The following is a 16,490-nucleotide window of genomic DNA, read 5'->3' as shown; positions in this document are numbered from 1 at the left end:
GCCTGTAGGCGGGTTTAACACACTGCGCCTCTCCATTGGCTGCTCTCTGCGTCTATCCTCCTTTCCCAACCAATCTGCGCTCGCATCTCCATCCAGAAGGCGGAGTTTCCTCGTTTAACCATCCCGCCAGGCACCACGCCTTTTCATTGGCTGCACGCAACGTCCATCACGCCCAACAGCCAATCAACACCCTTCTCGCCACCTCAGAGGGCGGGGCGCGGGCGCCATGTTGGGGCGGGCGCCATTTTCGGCGGGTCGATGGAGGCGGTATGGGGCGGTATGGGGCGGTGTGGGGCGGTATGGGGCGGTGTGGGGCGGTGTGAGGCGATGTGGGGCGCGGGACCCCCCCCGTCCTCCGCTGCTTCTCTCCCGCAGGACCTGCAGGAGAGAACGGCGGCGCTGCTGAGGAGGAGGTGAGGGAACAGCGCCCCATAGAGCCCCATAGCTGCCCCATAGATACCTCGTTGATACCCCATAGAGCCCCATAGCTGCCCCATAAATACCCCATATCGCCCTATAGAGCCCCATAGATACCCCTTAGGGCCCCATAGCGCCCCATAGAGCCCCATAGAGCCCCATAGCTGCCCCATAGATGCCTCATTGATACCCCATAGAGACCCATAGTGCCCCATAGAGTCCCATAGCTGCCCCATAGATACCTCATTGATACCCCTTAGAGCCCCATAGCTGCCCCATAGATACCTCATTGATACCCCATAGAGCCCCATAACTGCCCCATAGATACCTTATTGATACCCCATAGAGCCCCATAGCTGCCCCATAGATACCCCATATCGCCCTATAGAGCCCCATAGATACCCCTTAGAGCCCCATAGCGCCCCATAGAGCCCCATAGCTGCCCCATAGATACCTTATTGATACCCCATAGAGCCCCACAGCTGCCCCATAAATACCCCATATCGCCCTATAGAGCCCCATAGATACCCCTTAGAGCCCCATAGCGCCCCATAGAGCCCCATAGCTGCCCCATAGATACCTCATTGATACCCCATAGAGCCCCATAGTGCCCCATAGATACCCCATAAAGCCCCATAGCTGTCCCATAGATACCCCATAGATCCCCCATAGTGCTTCATAGAGCCCCATAGATCCCCTATGGTTGCCCCATAGATACCCCATGGCTGTGCCATAGAGCCCCATAGATACCCTGTATCGCCCCATGGCTGCCCCATAGATACCCCATAGCTGCCCCATAGAGCCCCCATAGTGCCTCATAGGGCCCCATAGATCCCCTATGGCTGCCCCATAGATGCCCCATAGATACCTCACAGCTGCCCCATAGAGTCCCATAGCGCTCCATAGATACCCCATGGCTGCCCCATAGAGCCCCATAGATACCCCATAAAGCCCCATGGCTGCCCCATAGATCCCCCATAGCGCCTCATAGAGCCCCATAGATCCCCTATGGCTGCCCCATAGATGCTCCATAGATACCCATAGAGCCCCGTAAATACCTCACAGCTGCCCCATAGAGTCCCATAACTGCCCCATAGCGCCCCATAGATACCCCATGGCTGTGCCATAGAGCCCCATAGATCCTCTATGGCTGCCCCGTAGATACCCCATAGCTGCCCCGTAAATATCCCATAGCGCCCCATAGATACCCCATGGCTGCCCCATAGAGCCCCATAGATACCCCATATCGCCCCATGGCTGCCCCATAGATACCCCATAGCTGCCCCATAGATCCCCCATAGCGCCTCATAGAGCCCCATAGATCCTCTATGGCCGCCCCATAGATACCCCATAGCTGCCCCATAAATACCTCATAGCTGCCCCATAGATATCTCACAGCTGCCCCATAGAGCCCCATAGCGCCCCATAGATACCCCATGGCTGTCCCATACAGGCCCGTAGATACCCCATAAAGCCCCATAGCTGCCCCATAGAGCCCCATATATCCCCCATAGCGCCTCATAGAGCCCCATAGGTCCCCTATGGCTGCCCCATAGATGCCCCATAGATACCCCATGGCTGTGCCATAGAGCCCCATAGACACCCCATAAAGCCCCATGGCTGCCCCATAGATACCCCATGGCTGCCCCATAGATACCCCAAAGCGCCCCATAGGGCCCCATAGATCCCCTATGGCTGTCCCATAGATGCCCCATAGATACCCATAGAGCCCCATAGATACCTCACAGCTGCCCCATAGAGTCCCATAGCTGCCCCATAGAGCCCCATTAATCCCCCATACCACCTCATAGAGCCCCACAGATCCCCTATGGCTGCCCCATAGATGCCCCATAGGTACCTCATGGCTGTGCCATAGAGCCCCATAGATACCCCATAAAGCCCCATGGCTGCCCCATAGATACCCCATAGCTGCCCCATAGATCCCCCATAGTGCCTCATAGGGCCCCATAGATCCCCTATGGCTGCCCCATAGATGCCCCATAGATACCTCACAGCTGCCCCATAGAGTCCCATAGCGCTCCATAGATACCCCATGGCTGCCCCATAGAGCCCCATAGATACCCCATAAAGCCCCATGGCTGCCCCATAGATCCCCCATAGATCCCCCATAGCGCCTCATAGAGCCCCATAGATCCCCTATGGCTGCCCCATAGATGCCCCATAGATACCCATAGAGCCCCGTAAATACCTCACAGCTGCCCCATAGAGTCCCATAACTGCCCCATAGATACCTCATAGATACCCCATGGCTGTCCCATAGAGCCCCATAGATACCCCATAAAGCCCCATGGCTGCCCCATAGATACCCCAAAGTGCCTCATAGGGCCCCATAGATCCCCTATGGCTGTCCCATAGAGCCCCATAGATACCTCACAGCTGCCCCATAGAGCCCTATAGCGCCCCATAGATACCCCATGGCTGTCCCATACAGCCCCATAGATACCCCATAAAGCCCCATAGCTGCCCCATAGAGCCCCATAGATCCCCCATAGCGCCTCATAGAGCCCCATAGATCCCCTATGGCTGTCCCATAGAGCCCCATAGATACCCCATAAAGCCTCATAGAGCCCCATAGATCCCCCATAGCGCCTCATAGGGCCCCATAGATCCCCATAGAGCCCCGTAAATACCTCACAGCTGCCCCATAGAGTCCCATAGCTGCCCCATAGAGTCCCATAGCTGCCCCATAGATACCCCATAGCTGCCCATAGATACCCCATAGCTGCCCCATAGATACCCCAAAGCGCCCCATAGAGCGCCATAGATCCCCCATAGCGCCTCATAGAGCCCCATAGCTGCCCCACAGCTATCCCATAGAGCCCCATAGCTGCCCCATGGGCGCCCCATAGATGCCCTATATTGTTCCATAGAGCCCCGTAGATACCCTATATAGCCCCATGGCTGCCCCACAGATGCCCCATTGCTGTCCCATAGTGCCCCATAAGTGCCCTATAGTCCCCATAACCGCCCCATAGCTGCCCCATAAGTGAGCTGTGTGCCCCATAACTGCCATATGGGACCCCAAACCGCCCCATAGCTGCCCCATAACCACCCCACATCTGCCCCCCCCCCCCCCCCCCCCCCCCAAAGTGAAGCTGTGCTGAATCAGCGCCCGCGGACCCCCCGGACCCACCCAGGTAAGGCCACGCCCCCTCCATTGCCCCCTATGGGAGGGCGAGGGGGCGGGGCTTCACTTGGCCACGCCCACATTGCCATATATGGAAGCACCAAGGAGGGGGTTGATGTGACCACACCCCCTATTCCCATATATGGAATGATCTTATAGGGAAGGGGCTTCACTTAAACCACACCCCCTTCTATAAATGGGTTTGTCTGGGGGGCGGGGCTTTGCTTGGCCCCGCCCCCATTGCCATATATGGAATTATGGGGAGAGGCTTAAATTAAGCCACACCCTGTTTCCACAAATGGGATTGGCTGAGGGGCGAGGCTTCGCTTGGCCACGCCTCCATTACCATATGTGGAAGTGTCAAGGGAGGGATTCAATGTGACCACGCCCCCATTACCATATATGGAACGGTCCTCGGATTTGGGGAGGACTTTAAGCCACACCCCCTTTCAGAAATGGGATTGACTGAGGGGTGAGTTTGGCTCCGCCCCCATTGCCATATATGGAATCATGGAGAGAGGGGCTTAAATTAAGCCACGCCCATTTCCATAAATGGGATTGGCTGGGGGCGGGGCTTCACTTGGCCACGCCCCCATTACCATATGTGGAAGTGCCACGGAGGGGTTCGATGTGGCCACACCCCCCCATTGCCACATATGGGATTGTGGGGGAGGGGCTTCATTTAAGCCACACCCCCTTTCATAAATGGGATTGGCTGAGGGGCGGTGCTTCACATAGCCACGCCCCCATTACCATATATGGATGGATATCAAGGGGGAGGAGCTTGATTTTAGCCACGCCCTTTTAATACGTAGAACATAACAATATAATATTAATGTTAATGTAGTTGGCTGGGGGCGGGGCTTCGCTTGGCCACGCCCCCATCACCATATATGGCTGCACTGAGGGATGGATTTAACATGAGCACGCCCCCCCCCCCCCCCCCCCCCCCAATACCATATATGGAATGCGCCCAGGAGGGGGCGGGGCTTCTTTTAGCCACACCTTCTGCCTTAAGTGAGTGCAGAGGGGGCGGGGCTCCTGCTAACCACGCCCCTTTTCCATATATGGAAGTGGCTGTGGGTGTGGCTTGTTGTAACCACACCCACATTTAGCATATATGGAACAGCCCTCAGTGGGCGGGGCTTGTTTTTGACCACGCCCCTTTCCACGAATGGCTCCTGCTCCGGGGCGGGGCTTCTCTTGGCCACGCCCCCATTGCCTTATATGGAAAGCGGGTGAAATGGGCACCTCTCTATTGTGACCACAACCCCCTTTTCTCGTAGCTCCGCCCCTTTGTGGGCGTGGCCAACCGGCCGGTGGGCGGAGCCTGGATGAGGACCCACTGCAGCGCTGGAGGGCAAACAGGAGGCGGGGCTTCACGGAAGCCCCTCCCCCTGTGACGTCAACACGGAGGCGGAGCCAATCGTTGGAGGCGGCAAGAGGGGCGGAGCCACGGCGGCAAAGGAGCCAATCAGATGAGGCATGGAGGGGGGCAGGGCTTAAAGGGGGGCGGGGCTAAAGGGAGGGGCGGGGCTAAAGAGAGGGGTGCTCTTATGGGGTTGTGGGGCTGTGGGGCGGAGATGTGGGGCTGGGGGATCTATGGGGCAGAGATATGAGTCTATGGGGTGGAGCTGTGGGGCAGAGCTGTGGACCTATGGTGCAGAGTTGTGGGGCTGAGAGATCTATGGGGCAGGGGTGTGGATCTATGGGGCGGACATTTGGGGCTGGGGGACTTATGGGGCAGAACTGTAGGGTCTATGGGGCAGAGATGTGGGGCTGGGGGATCTGTGGGGCAGAGCTGTAGGATGTATGGGGTGGAGATGTGAGTTTATGGGGCAGAGATGTGGGGCAGAGGGGTCTGTGGGGCGGAGATGTGGATGTATGGGGCGGAGATGTGGATCTATGGGGCGGAGCTGTGGGGCAGAGGGATCTATGGGGCAGAACTGTGGGATCTATGGGGCGGAGCTGTGGATCTATGGGGCAGAACCATGGGGCAGAGAGATCTATGGGGCAGAACTGTAGATCTGTGGGGTGGAGCTGTGGATCTATGGGGCAGAGCTGTGGATCTATGGGGCAGGACTGTAGGATCTATGGGGCGGAGCTGTGGGTCAGTGTGTTTCTATGGGGCAGACCGTCCCTCCAGCGCCGTGGGGCAGCGCCATGGGGCAGAAAGCGGCCGCCATCGAACTGCTGCAGGAAGCAATGGGTGAGAACTGAGAGCACTTATGGGGCAGCCCCACACTTATGGGGCAGAGCCACACTTAGGGGTCAGCCCACTTATAGACCGTACATTCACTTGTGGGTCAGCCCTTCACTTATGGGGCAGAGCCACACTTAGGGGTCACCCTCACTTATGGGTCAGACCCACACTTATGGGGCAGAGCCAAACTTATAGGCCATACCTTCACTTATGGGTCAGCCCCACACTTATGGGGCAGAGCCAGACTTAGGGGTCACCCTCACTTACGGGTCAGACCCACGCTTATGGGGCGGCCCCCACTTATGGGGCAGAGCCACACTTAGGGGTCAGCCCCCACTTGTGGGGCAGAGCCACACTTAGGGGGCAGCCCCACACTTATGGGGCAGCCTTCACTTATGGGGCAGCCTTCACTTATAGGGCAGCCCCCCACTTACAGGCCATACCCCCACTTATGGGTCTGACCCCCACTTATGGGGCAGCCCCACATGTGCTGCCCCACATTTGCTCTGTGCCCCACAGATTCGGATGAGGCGGAGGCGGTGGAGGATGCGGTGCTGCAGGCGCTGAGGGATCGACGGCGGAGACTGCGGGGGATGCTGAGGTGTGGGGCTGCCCCATAAGTGGGGGTCCGGCCCATAAGTGGGGGTCCGACCCGTAAGTGTGGGTCCGACCCATAAGTGTGGGTCCGACCCATAAGTGTGGGGCTGACCCATAAGTGGGGCTGCCCAATAAGTGGGGGTATGGCCTATAAGTGGGGCTGCCCCATAAGTGTGGGGCTGCCCCCTAAGCGGGGGTCTGACCCATAAGTGTGGGTATGGCCTATAAGTGGGGCTGCCCCATAAGTGGGGTCTGACCTGTAAGTGTGAGCCTGCCCCATAAGTGGGGGTCTGACCCATAAGTGGGGGTCTGACCCTTAAGTGGGGGTATGGCCTATAAGTGGGGCTGCCCTATAAGTGTGGGGCTGCCCCATAAGTGGGGGCTGACCCATAAGTGTGGGTATGGCCTATAAGTGGGGCTGCCCCATAAGTGGGGGCTGACCTGTAAGTGTGGGGCTGCCCCATAAGTGGGGGTCTGACCCATAAGTGGGGGTCTGACCCTTAAGTGGGGGTATGGCCTAAAAGTGGGGCTGCCCTATAAGTGTGGGGCTGCCCCATAAGTGTGGGGCTGACCCATAAGTGGGGTCTGACCTGTAAGTGTGGGGCTGCCCCATAAGTGGGGGGCTGCCCCATAAGTGGGGGGCTGCCCCATAAGTGGGGGTCCAATCCGTAAGTGTGGGGCTGACCCATAAGTGGGAGTCCGACCCATAAGTGTGGGGCTGCCCCCTAAGCGGGGGTCTGACCCATAAGTGTGGGTATGGCCTATAAGTGGGGCTGCCCCATAAGTGTGGGGCTGCCCCATAAGTGTGGGTCCAACCCGTAAGTGTGGGGCTGCCCCATAAGTGGGGGTCTGCCCCATAAGTGTGGGGCTGCCCCATAAGTGGGGGTCCGCCCCCTAAGTGTGGGGCTGCCCCCTAAGTGCCGCTGCCCCCCTTTGCCCTCAGGTCCGTGGAAGCGCTGTTGGCCGCCCCGCCCCCCCCGCTGTAAAAACTCCGCCCCGTTTTGTCCGCATTTCTCCGTTTTTCGCCCCCAAAACGCCCCCAAAATGGCGGTGGCCCCTTTAAGGACTACGATTCCCAGCAGCCCCTGCGCGACAAGCCACGCCCCCAAGATGGCGGACACGCGTGCTTCCGGTTTAAGCCACGACCCAAGAACTGATGGACAGCTATGCTTCCGGTTTAAGCCACGCCCCCAAACTCGGACAATCGCACTTCCTGTGTAAGCTCCGCCTACAAACTGACGGCTTACCGCACTTCCTGTTTAAGCCCCGCCCCCAAACTGGCGGACAAGAAACTGCTGGCGTTTGAAGAGATTGAACGTTGATTGGATGAGCGGCTAGTGGGCGGGGCTAGCGCGCCGATTGGCTGAGGGAGCGGGGCGCTTTGCGCTGATTGGCTGCTGGTTCAGAGGGCGGGGAAGCGGGGCGTGGCCTCCTCTTAAGGCGGCGATGGCGGGGAAGTGGGGACCGCCGCAATGACACAGCCGATAGGGCAAAGGGCGCGGCTTGAAGAGAGGACGCCGATTGGCTGCGGGAGGCGGGGCGCAGAGCGCTGATTGGTTGAGAGTGGCGCGGGCGGAGCCGAGGGGCGCCGTTAACCCTTCCCTCGCCGCGGCAAAGTTTAAAAGGGCTTTTCGTAGTACCAAAACTGCTTTAATTCGGGGGAAAACGCCCCAAAATGAGGAGAGGGGAAAAGAAGGAGGGGAGGGGGGGGGGGACGACGACACACTGGGGTCCCACGGGGGCGTGGTGACGTTGTGACGTCACGGCGTGGCGCTGCGGTGACGCCACTGTGCCGCCGTGATGACGTCACGGTGACGTCACGTTATTGGGGGGGCAGTGGGGGGTAATGGGGGCAATGGGGGGCCTTTGGGGGGGTATTTGGGGGTAATGGGGGTTGTTGGGGGGGAATGGGGGGTGATGGGGGGGATAATGGGGCGATATTTGGGGGGTAATGGGGTCATTGGGGGGGTAATGTGGGCAGATGGGGGGTAATGGGGGCAATGGGGGGTTATTGGGGGGCAGTGGGGGGTAATGGGGGGCAAAGGGGGCAGATGGGGGGTCATTGGGGTCATTGGGGGGTATTTGGGGGGTAATGGGGGCAGTGGGGGGTATTGGGGGGGTTATTGGGGGGTAATGGGGGTTGTTGGGGGGGGAATGGGGGGGAATGGGGACATTTGGGGGAGCATGGGGAGGTATTTGGGGGTCACGGGAGGGAATTGGGGGGCAGTGGGGGGTCATTGGGGGGGTAATGGGGGGCAATGGGGGCAGTGGGGGGTAATGGGGGCAATGGGGGGGTTATTGGGGGGCTGTGGGGGGTAATGGGTGGGTATTTGGGGGGTAATTGTGGGTCATGGGGGGCAATGGGGGCAATGGGGGGGTTATTGGGGGGGCAATGGGGTCATTGGGAGGGTAATAGGGGGCAGTGGGGGGTAATGGGGGCAGTGGGGGGGCAGTGGGGGGTCATGGGGGCAGTTGGGAGGTTTTGGGGGGGAATGGGGGGTGTTGGGGGGGTAAATGGGTGGTGGGGGGTAATGGGTGGGTATTTGGGGGGTAATTGAGGGTAATGGGGGGCAGTTGGGGGGTCATGGGGGCAATGGGGGGGTTATCGGGGGGGCAATGGGGTCATTGGGGGGGTAATGGGGGGCAATGGGGGGTCACGGGGGGCAATGGGGGCAGGTGGGGGGTCATGGGGGGGAATTGGGGGGGTAATGGGGGCAGTGGGGGGCAATGGGTGGGTATTTGGGGGGTAATTGTGGGACATGGGGGGCAATGGGGGCAGTTGGGGGGTCATGGGGGGTCATTGGGGGGTATTTGGGGGGTAATTGGGGTTGTTGGGGGGGGAATGGGGGGGAATGGGGACATTTGGAGGGGCATGGGGAGGTATTTGGGGGTCATGGGGGGGAATTGGGGGGGCAGTGGGGGGCAATGGGGGCAGGTGGGGGCTCATAGGGGGCAATGGGGGTCATTGGGGGGGTATTGGGGGGGAGTGGGGGGTGTTGGGGGGATATTGGGGCTGTAGTTGGGGGGTAATGGGGTCATTGGGGGGTTACTGGAGGGCAATGGGGGCAGTGGGGGGCAATGGGGGCAATGGGGGGGTTATTGGGGGGCAGTGGTGAGTAATGGGGGGCAATGGGGGCAGGTGGGGGTAATGGGGGCAATGGGGGGGTTATTGGGGGGGCAGCGGAGGGTAATGGGGGGCAATGGGGGCAGATGGGGGGTCATTGGGGTCATTGGGGGGGTATTTGGGGGGCAATGGGGGCAGTGGGGGCTCATGGGGGGGAATTGGGGGGGCAGTGGGGGGCAATGGGGGGTCATTGGGGGGTGTTGGGGGGACATTGGGGCAGTAGTTGGGGGGTAATGGGGTCATTGGGGGGGTAATGGGGGGCAATGGGGGCAGTTGGGGGGTCATGGGGGGTCATTGGGGGGTTATTGGGGGGCTGTGGGGGGTAATGGGTGGGTATTTGGGGGGTAACTGAGGGTCATGGGGGGCAATGGGGGCAGTGGGGGGTCATGGGGGCAACGGGGGGTTACTGGGGGGGTTACTGGGAGGTACTGGTGGTTACTGGGAGCACTGGGGTTTACTGGGAGGTACTGGGGGTTACTGGGGGGGTTACTGGGGGTTACTGGGAGCACTGGGGGGGTCACTGGGAGCACTGGGGGGGTTACTGGGAGTGACTGGGAGGTACTGGGGGGGTTACTGGAGGTTACTGGGAGGTTACTGGGAGTTACTGGGTGTTACTGGGGGGGTTACTGGGGGGGTTACTGGGAGGTACTGGGGTTACTGGGAGCACTGGGGGGGTTACTGGGGGTTACTGGGGGGATTACTGGGAGGTACTGGGAGCACTGGGGGGTTACTGGGAGGTACTGAGGGTTACTGGGAGCACTGGGGGAGTTACTGGGGAGGTTACTGGAGGTTACTGGGAGGTACTGGGAGGTCGTGGGGGTTACTGGGAGCACTGGGGGGGGGTAATGGGAATACTGGGGGGGTTACTGGGAGATACTGGGGGTTACTGGGGGGGTTACTGGGGGTTACTGGGAGCTACTGGGGGGTTACTGGAGGTTACTGGGAGGTTACTGGGAGTTACTGGGGGTTACTGGGGGTTACTGGGGGGTTACTGGGAGCACTGGGGGTTACTGGGAGTGACTGGGGGGTACTGGGGGGGCTACTGGGGGGTTACTGGGTGTTACTGGGAGGTTACTGGGAGGTACTGGGGGTTACTGGGAGCACTGGGGGGTTACTGGGGGTTACTGGGTGCACTGGGGGGTTACTGGGAGGTGCTGGGGGTAACTGGGGGGGTTACTGGGGGTTACTGGGAGCATTGGGGGGTTACTGGGAGGTATTGGGGGTTACTGGGGGGGTTACTGGGGGTTACTGGGATCACTGGGGGAGTCACTGGGAGCACTGGGGGGGTTACTGGGAGTGACTGGGAGGTACTGGGGGGGTTACTGGGGGGGTTACTGGGGGTTACTGGGAGATTACTGGGAGGTCGTTGGGGTTACTGGGAGCACTGGGGGGGGTTAATGGGAGTACTGGGGGGGTTACTGGGAGATACTGGGGGGGTTACTGGGAGCACTGGGGGGTTACTGGGAGGGTTACTGGGGGGTTACTGGGAGGTACTGGGGTTACTGGGAGCACTGGGGGGGTTACTGGGAGGTACTGAGGGTTACTGGGAGATGATACTGGGGGTTACTGGGGGTTACTGGGGGGTTTACTGGGAGTTACTGGGAACACTGGGGGTTACTGGGAGGGTTACTGGGGGGTTTCTGGGGGTTACTGGGGGGGTTACTGGGAGCACTGGGGGGGTCACTGGGAGCACTGGGGGGGTTACTGGGAGTGACTGGGAGGTACTGGGGGGGTTACTGGGGGGGTTACTGGAGGTTACTGGAGGTTACTGGGAGGTTACTGGGAGGTCGTGGGGGTTACTGGGAGCACTGGGGGGGGTTAATGGGAGTACTGGGGGGGTTACTGGGAGTTACTGGGGGGGTTACTGGGAGCACTGGGGGGTTACTGGGAGTTACTGGGAGGGTTTCTGGGGGGTTACTGGGAGGTACTGGGGTTACTGGGAGCACTGGGGGGGTTACTGGGGGTTACTGGGGGGATTACTGGGAGGTACTGGGAGCACTGGGGGGTTACTGGGAGGTACTGAGGGTTACTGGGAGCACTGGGGGAGTTACTGGGGGGGTTACTGGAGATTACTGGGAGGTACTGGGAGGTCGTGGGGGTTACTGGGAGCACTGGGGGGGGTTAATGGGAGTACTGGGGGGGTTACTGGGAGATACTGGGGGTTACCGGGGGGGTTACTGGGGGTTACTGGGAGCTACTGGGGGGTTACTGGAGGTTACTGGGAGGTTACTGGGAGTTACTGGGGGTTACTGGGGGTTACTGGGGGGGTTACTGGGAGCACTGGGGGGGTTACTGGGAGTGACTGGGGGGTACTGGGGGGGCTACTGGGGGGTTACTGGGTGTTACTGGGAGGTTACTGGGAGGTACTGGGGGTTACTGGGAGCACTGGGGGTTACTGGGAGATACTGGGGGTTACTGGGAGGATTACTGGAGATCACTGGGGGGGTTGATGGGAGCACTGGGGGGTTACTGGGAGGTACTGAGGGTTACTGGGGGGGTTACTGGGGGTTACTGGGAGCACGGGGGGTTACTGGGGGTTACTGGGAACACTGGGGGTTACTGGAGATCACTGGGGGGGTTACTGGGAGGTACTGGGGGGGGTTAATGGAGGTTACTGGGAGGTTACTGGGAGGTACTGGGGGTTACTGGGAGCACTGGGGAGTTACTGGGGGGGTTACTGGGGGGGATTACTGGAGGTTACTGGGAGTTACTGGGGGTTACTGGGAGAGTTACTGGGGGGGTTACTGGGAGCACCGGGGGGGGTAATGGGAATACTGGGGGGGTTACTGGGAGGTACTGGGAGGTACTGGGGGGGTTACTGGGGGTTACTGGGAGGTACTGGTGGTTACTGGGGGGGTTTACTGGGAGTTACTGGGGGGATTACTGGGAGGGTTACTGGGAGCACTGGGGTGGGGCTACGCAAAAGGAGGCGGGGCTACCGTGTAGCCACGCCCCCCCCCCCCCGAAGCCCCTCCCCCTCCGTTGGCCAATGACGTTCCGAGGAATTGGCGCCATTTCCGCACGGCCCCAAATTGGCGCCTTTTGGCCCCAAACGGCGCCAATTCTGACCCCCAAAATAGGGGGTTTTTGCCCCCAAATTCAGATCTCAGCCCCGAATGGGGGCGTTCGACCCCCGAAATGGGGGATTTGGCCCCAAAATGGGGAATTTGACCACATAATGGGGGATTTGGCCCCAAAATGGGGGATTTCACCCCCAAAATGGGGGGGTTTGGCCCCAAAATGGGGGATTTCACCCCAAAAATGGGGGATTTCGCCCCAAAAATGGGGGATTTGACCCCAAAATGGGGGGGGTTGGACCCAAAATGGAGGGATTTCACCCCAAAATGGGGGATTTGGCCCAAAAATTGGGGGATTTGGCCCCAAAATGGGGGGGGTTGGACCCAAAATGGGGAAATTTCACCCCAAAATGGGAGATTTGGCCCCAAAATGGGGGGATTTCACCCCAAAAATGGGGGATTTGGCCCCCAAATGGGGGATTTCACCCCAAAATTGGGGGATTTGGCCCCAAAATGGGGGGGTTGGGCCCAAAATGGGGGAATTTCACCCTTAAATGGGGATTTCACCCCAAAAATGGAGGATTTGGCCCCAAAATGGGGGGGTTTGGCCCCAAAATGGGGGATTTCACCCCAAAATGGGGGATTCGGCCCCAAAATGGGGGAATGCCGCCCCCAAATGCACCTTTGGGCCCCAAAATCGGGCGATTTCACCCCAAAATCGCCGCCTTCGGCCCCGAATTGGGGAACGCTGAGCGGAAATTAAACCTTTTGCCCCAAATTTGGGGCGCTCCGACCCCAAAAAGGAGCCCATTTTGCCCCAAATTGGGGACTTCTGCCCCCAAATGGCGCCGTTTGGCCCCAAATGGCCGCTTTTCGCCCCAAAGTGCGGCCCAAAAAGCCCCAAAAAGCGGAGATTTTGCCCCAAAATTGGCGCCCCCCCCCCCCCCATTTCCTCCCATTTCCCCTTTGGGGGGTCGGAAAGAGGAACTGAGAGCGACACCGGGAGGGGGGGGCGGCGCCTCCCAGTATAAACCAGTATAGACCAGTATACAACACTGCACCCCATAGAGTGTCCCCGGCCCCATAGCGGTGTGCTCAGCCCCATAGCGCTGTGCTCAGCCCCATAGAGTGTCCCCAGCCCCATAGCAGTGTGCTCAGCCCCATAGCAGTGTGCTCAGCCCCACAGCGCTGTGCTCAGCCCCATAGCGGTGTGCTCAGCCCCACAGCAATGTGCTCAGCCCCATAGCGATGTGCTCAGCCCCATAGTGGTGTCCCCAGCCCCACAGCGCTGTGCTCAGCCCCACAGCTTGTCCCCAACCCCATAGAGTGTCCTCAGCCCCATAGAGTTTCCCCAGCCCCATAGCGATGTGCACAGCCCCATAGCGGTGTGCTCAGCCCCATAGTTTCCCCAGCCCCATAGCGGTGTGCTCAGACCCACAGCGGTGTTCCCAGCCCCATAGCGGTGTGCTCAGCCCCATAGAGTGTCTTCAGCCCCATAGTAGTGTCCCCAGCCCCATAGCGGTGTGCTCAGCCCCATAGCGGTGTCCCCAACCCCAAAGCGGTGTCCCCAGCCCCATAGCGGTGTGCTCAGCCCCATAGAGTGTCTTCAGCCCCATAGCGATGTGCTCAGCCCCATAGTGGTGTCCCCAGCCCCATAGTGGTGTGCTCAGCCCCATAGCGATGTGCTCAGCCCCATAGCGGTGTCCCCAGCCCCACAGCAATGTGCTCAGCCCCATAGCGGTGTGCTCAGCCCCATAGCGCTGTACCCAGCCCCATAGCAGTATGCTCAGCCCCATAGAGTGTCCCCAACCCCATAGAGTGTCCCCAACCCCATAGCGATGTGCACAGCCCCACATCTTGTCCCCAGCCCCATAGCGGTGTCCCCAGCCCCACAGCGCTGTCCCCAGCCCCACATCTTGTCCGCAGCCCCCCAGAATCGCCCCCCAGGTGAGCGCAGCGCTCTTTATTGTGTAACAAACCCAAAAGGCCGCAAACCCCAAACAGCAGCGGGCGCTGTCCCCGCCGTGCCGCCGCCGTGACGTCACCGTGACGTCAGCGTGACGTCACCGCCCCCCCACCCCCTCAGGGTTTCTCCAGGCCGGCGGCGGTGGCTCCGCGCGTCCCCACGTCCTCATAGGTGGGCTGCGGGCGCTGCGAGATGTCCTCATACATGGAGCACTGCGCCAAATCCAGGCCCTGCCGCCGCAGCGCCGTCACCACAGAGCCCCACATGGGGCCCCAAACGCACCCCGAAACCGCCCCACGGCCCCCAGTGGGGTCCCAAAGGACAACAAAGGGGCCCCACGGCCGCCAATGGGGTCCTATGGCCACCAAAGGGGCTCTATGGCCGCCAAATGGGCTCTATGGCCGCCAATGGAGTCCTATGGCCGCCAAATGGGCTCTATGGCCGCCAATGGGGTCCCCACGGACAACAAAGGGGTCCTATGGCCGCCAATGGGGTCCCCACGGACAACAAATGGGCCCTATGGCCACCAATGGGGTCCCCACGGTCACCAAATGGGCCCTATGGCCACCAATGGGGTTCTATGGCCACCAATGGGGTCCTATGGTCACCAAATGGGCCCTATGGCCACCAAAGGGGTCCCCACGGACAACAAATGGGCCCTATGGCCACCAATGGGGTCCTATGGCCACCAAAGGGGTCCTATGGCCACCAATGGGGTCCCCGCGGACACCAAAGGGGTTCTATGGCCGCCAATGGGGTCCTATGGCCACCAAATGGGCCCTATGGCCGCCAATGGGGTCCTATGGCCGCCAATGGGGTCCTATGGCCTCCAAAGGGGCTCTATGGCCGCCAATGGGGTCCTATGGCCGCCAATGGGGTCCCCGCAGACACCAAAGGGGTCCTATGGCCGCCAATGGGGTCCTATGGCCGCCAATGGGGTCCCCGCGGACACCAAAGGGGTCCTATGGCCGCCAATGGGGTCCTATGGCCTCCAAAGGGGCTCTATGGCCGCCAATGGGGTCCCCGCGGCCACCAAATGGGCCCTATGGCCACCAAATGTGTCCCATGGCCACCAAAGGGGTCCCCACGGCCACCAAAAGGGCTCTGTGGCCACCAAGGGTTGTCCCCATGTCCCCACGACACCTCCCTGTGTCCCCACAACCCCGTGATGTCCCCACGTCTCCCCACGTCCCCCCAATGTCCCCCTGCTGTCCCCCCAATGTCCCCCCACGTCCCCCCAATGTCCCCCCAGTGTCCCCCCAGTGTCCCCCCACGTCCCCTCAATGTCCCCCCAATGTCCCCCCACGTCCCCCCGCTGTCCCCAGGTCACCTCATAGAGGTTCTCCTCCTCCCCCAGGCTCTTCTTGCCCTGCAGCAGCCGCTCATTGGCCCAGCGCTTCTGTGGGGACATTGGGGGGGGACATTGGGGACATCGGGGGCAGTGGTGACATTGGGGGGCAGCGGTGACGCAGGGACACAGGGACGGGGCGGACACGGAGGGGGAGTGACACGGGGACGGGGGTGACATTGGGGACATGGGGACACCACGGGGACGGGGGGACACTGGGGGATGGGGGGACATGGGGGGACATGGGGTCAGGGTGACACGGGGACATGGGGACACGGGGATGGGGGGACACGGGGATGGGGTGACGTGGGGACATGGGGACAGATGGGGACATGGGGGGACATCGGGTCAGGGAGACACGGGGACATGGGGTGACATGGGGACACATGGGGACACGGGGGTGGGGTGACATGGGGACATGGGGTGACATGGGGACACAGGGTGACGTGGGGTGACGTGGGGACATGGAGGGACATGGGGTGACATGGGGACACATGGGGACACGGGGTGACGTGGGGACATGGGGACACATGGGGACGTGGGGACATGGAGGGACATGGGGTGACGTGGGGTGATGTGGGGACATGGGGACACATGGGGACATGGGGACACGGGGTGACGGGGGGACATGGGGACACATGGGGTGACATGGGGACACAGGGATGGGGGG

The 16,490-nt window shown here is 60.6% G+C and overlaps 1 protein-coding gene and 1 non-coding gene across 7 annotated transcripts; one reads left to right on the top strand and one right to left on the bottom strand.

The window, feature by feature from the left end:
* Nucleotides 1–231: 231 nt before the first annotated feature.
* LOC121108875 lies at nt 232–7,668 on the top strand. Of its 6 annotated transcripts, none has more exons than XM_040657129.2 (7): nt 232–267; nt 376–413; nt 3,529–3,575; nt 4,852–5,048; nt 5,699–5,774; nt 6,288–6,369; nt 7,448–7,668. In XM_040657129.2, exons 1-7 carry the CDS (start codon nt 259–261, stop codon nt 7,584–7,586), a joined length of 588 nt encoding a protein of 195 aa, XP_040513063.1. In that variant the 5' UTR covers nt 232–258; the 3' UTR covers nt 7,587–7,668. The 6 variants fall into 6 exon arrangements, with proteins under 6 accessions (XP_040513063.1, XP_040513065.1, XP_040513061.1 ...); XM_040657131.2 differs by having other exon boundaries at nt 7,309–7,668; XM_040657127.2 differs by lacking the exon at nt 6,288–6,369 and having other exon boundaries at nt 7,309–7,668.
* Nucleotides 7,669–14,454: 6,786 nt separating this feature from the next.
* LOC121108878 lies at nt 14,455–16,028 on the bottom strand. The gene is made up of 2 exons (XR_005843517.1): nt 15,803–16,028; nt 14,455–14,702 (listed from the first exon to the last, which is right to left on the bottom strand). It is a non-coding gene; the product is annotated as a B-cell antigen receptor complex-associated protein alpha chain-like (transcript).
* Between the last annotated feature and the right edge of the window lie 462 nt (nt 16,029–16,490).

This window comes from Gallus gallus, unplaced genomic scaffold (genome assembly GCF_016699485.2).
Source record: "Gallus gallus isolate bGalGal1 unplaced genomic scaffold, bGalGal1.mat.broiler.GRCg7b scaffold_45, whole genome shotgun sequence".
Classification (NCBI taxonomy): Eukaryota; Metazoa; Chordata; class Aves; order Galliformes; family Phasianidae; genus Gallus; species Gallus gallus.
Note: the sequence above shows the minus strand (reverse complement) of the source record. Positions and strands in the feature narration are given on the sequence as shown.

Excerpts from the sequence above, each read along its gene's own strand:
- LOC121108875 (XM_040657126.2), top strand. The coding sequence starts at position 259 with ATGGAGGCGGTATGGGGCGGTATGGGGCGGTGTGGGGCGGTATGGGGC. Across the intron at positions 414-3,528 it reads GCGGCGCTGCTGAGGAGGAG|TGAAGCTGTGCTGAATCAGC; the intron begins GTGAGGGAACAG and ends CCCCCCCCAAAG. Across the intron at positions 5,049-5,698 it reads AAAGGAGCCAATCAGATGAG|ACCGTCCCTCCAGCGCCGTG; the intron begins GCATGGAGGGGG and ends TCTATGGGGCAG.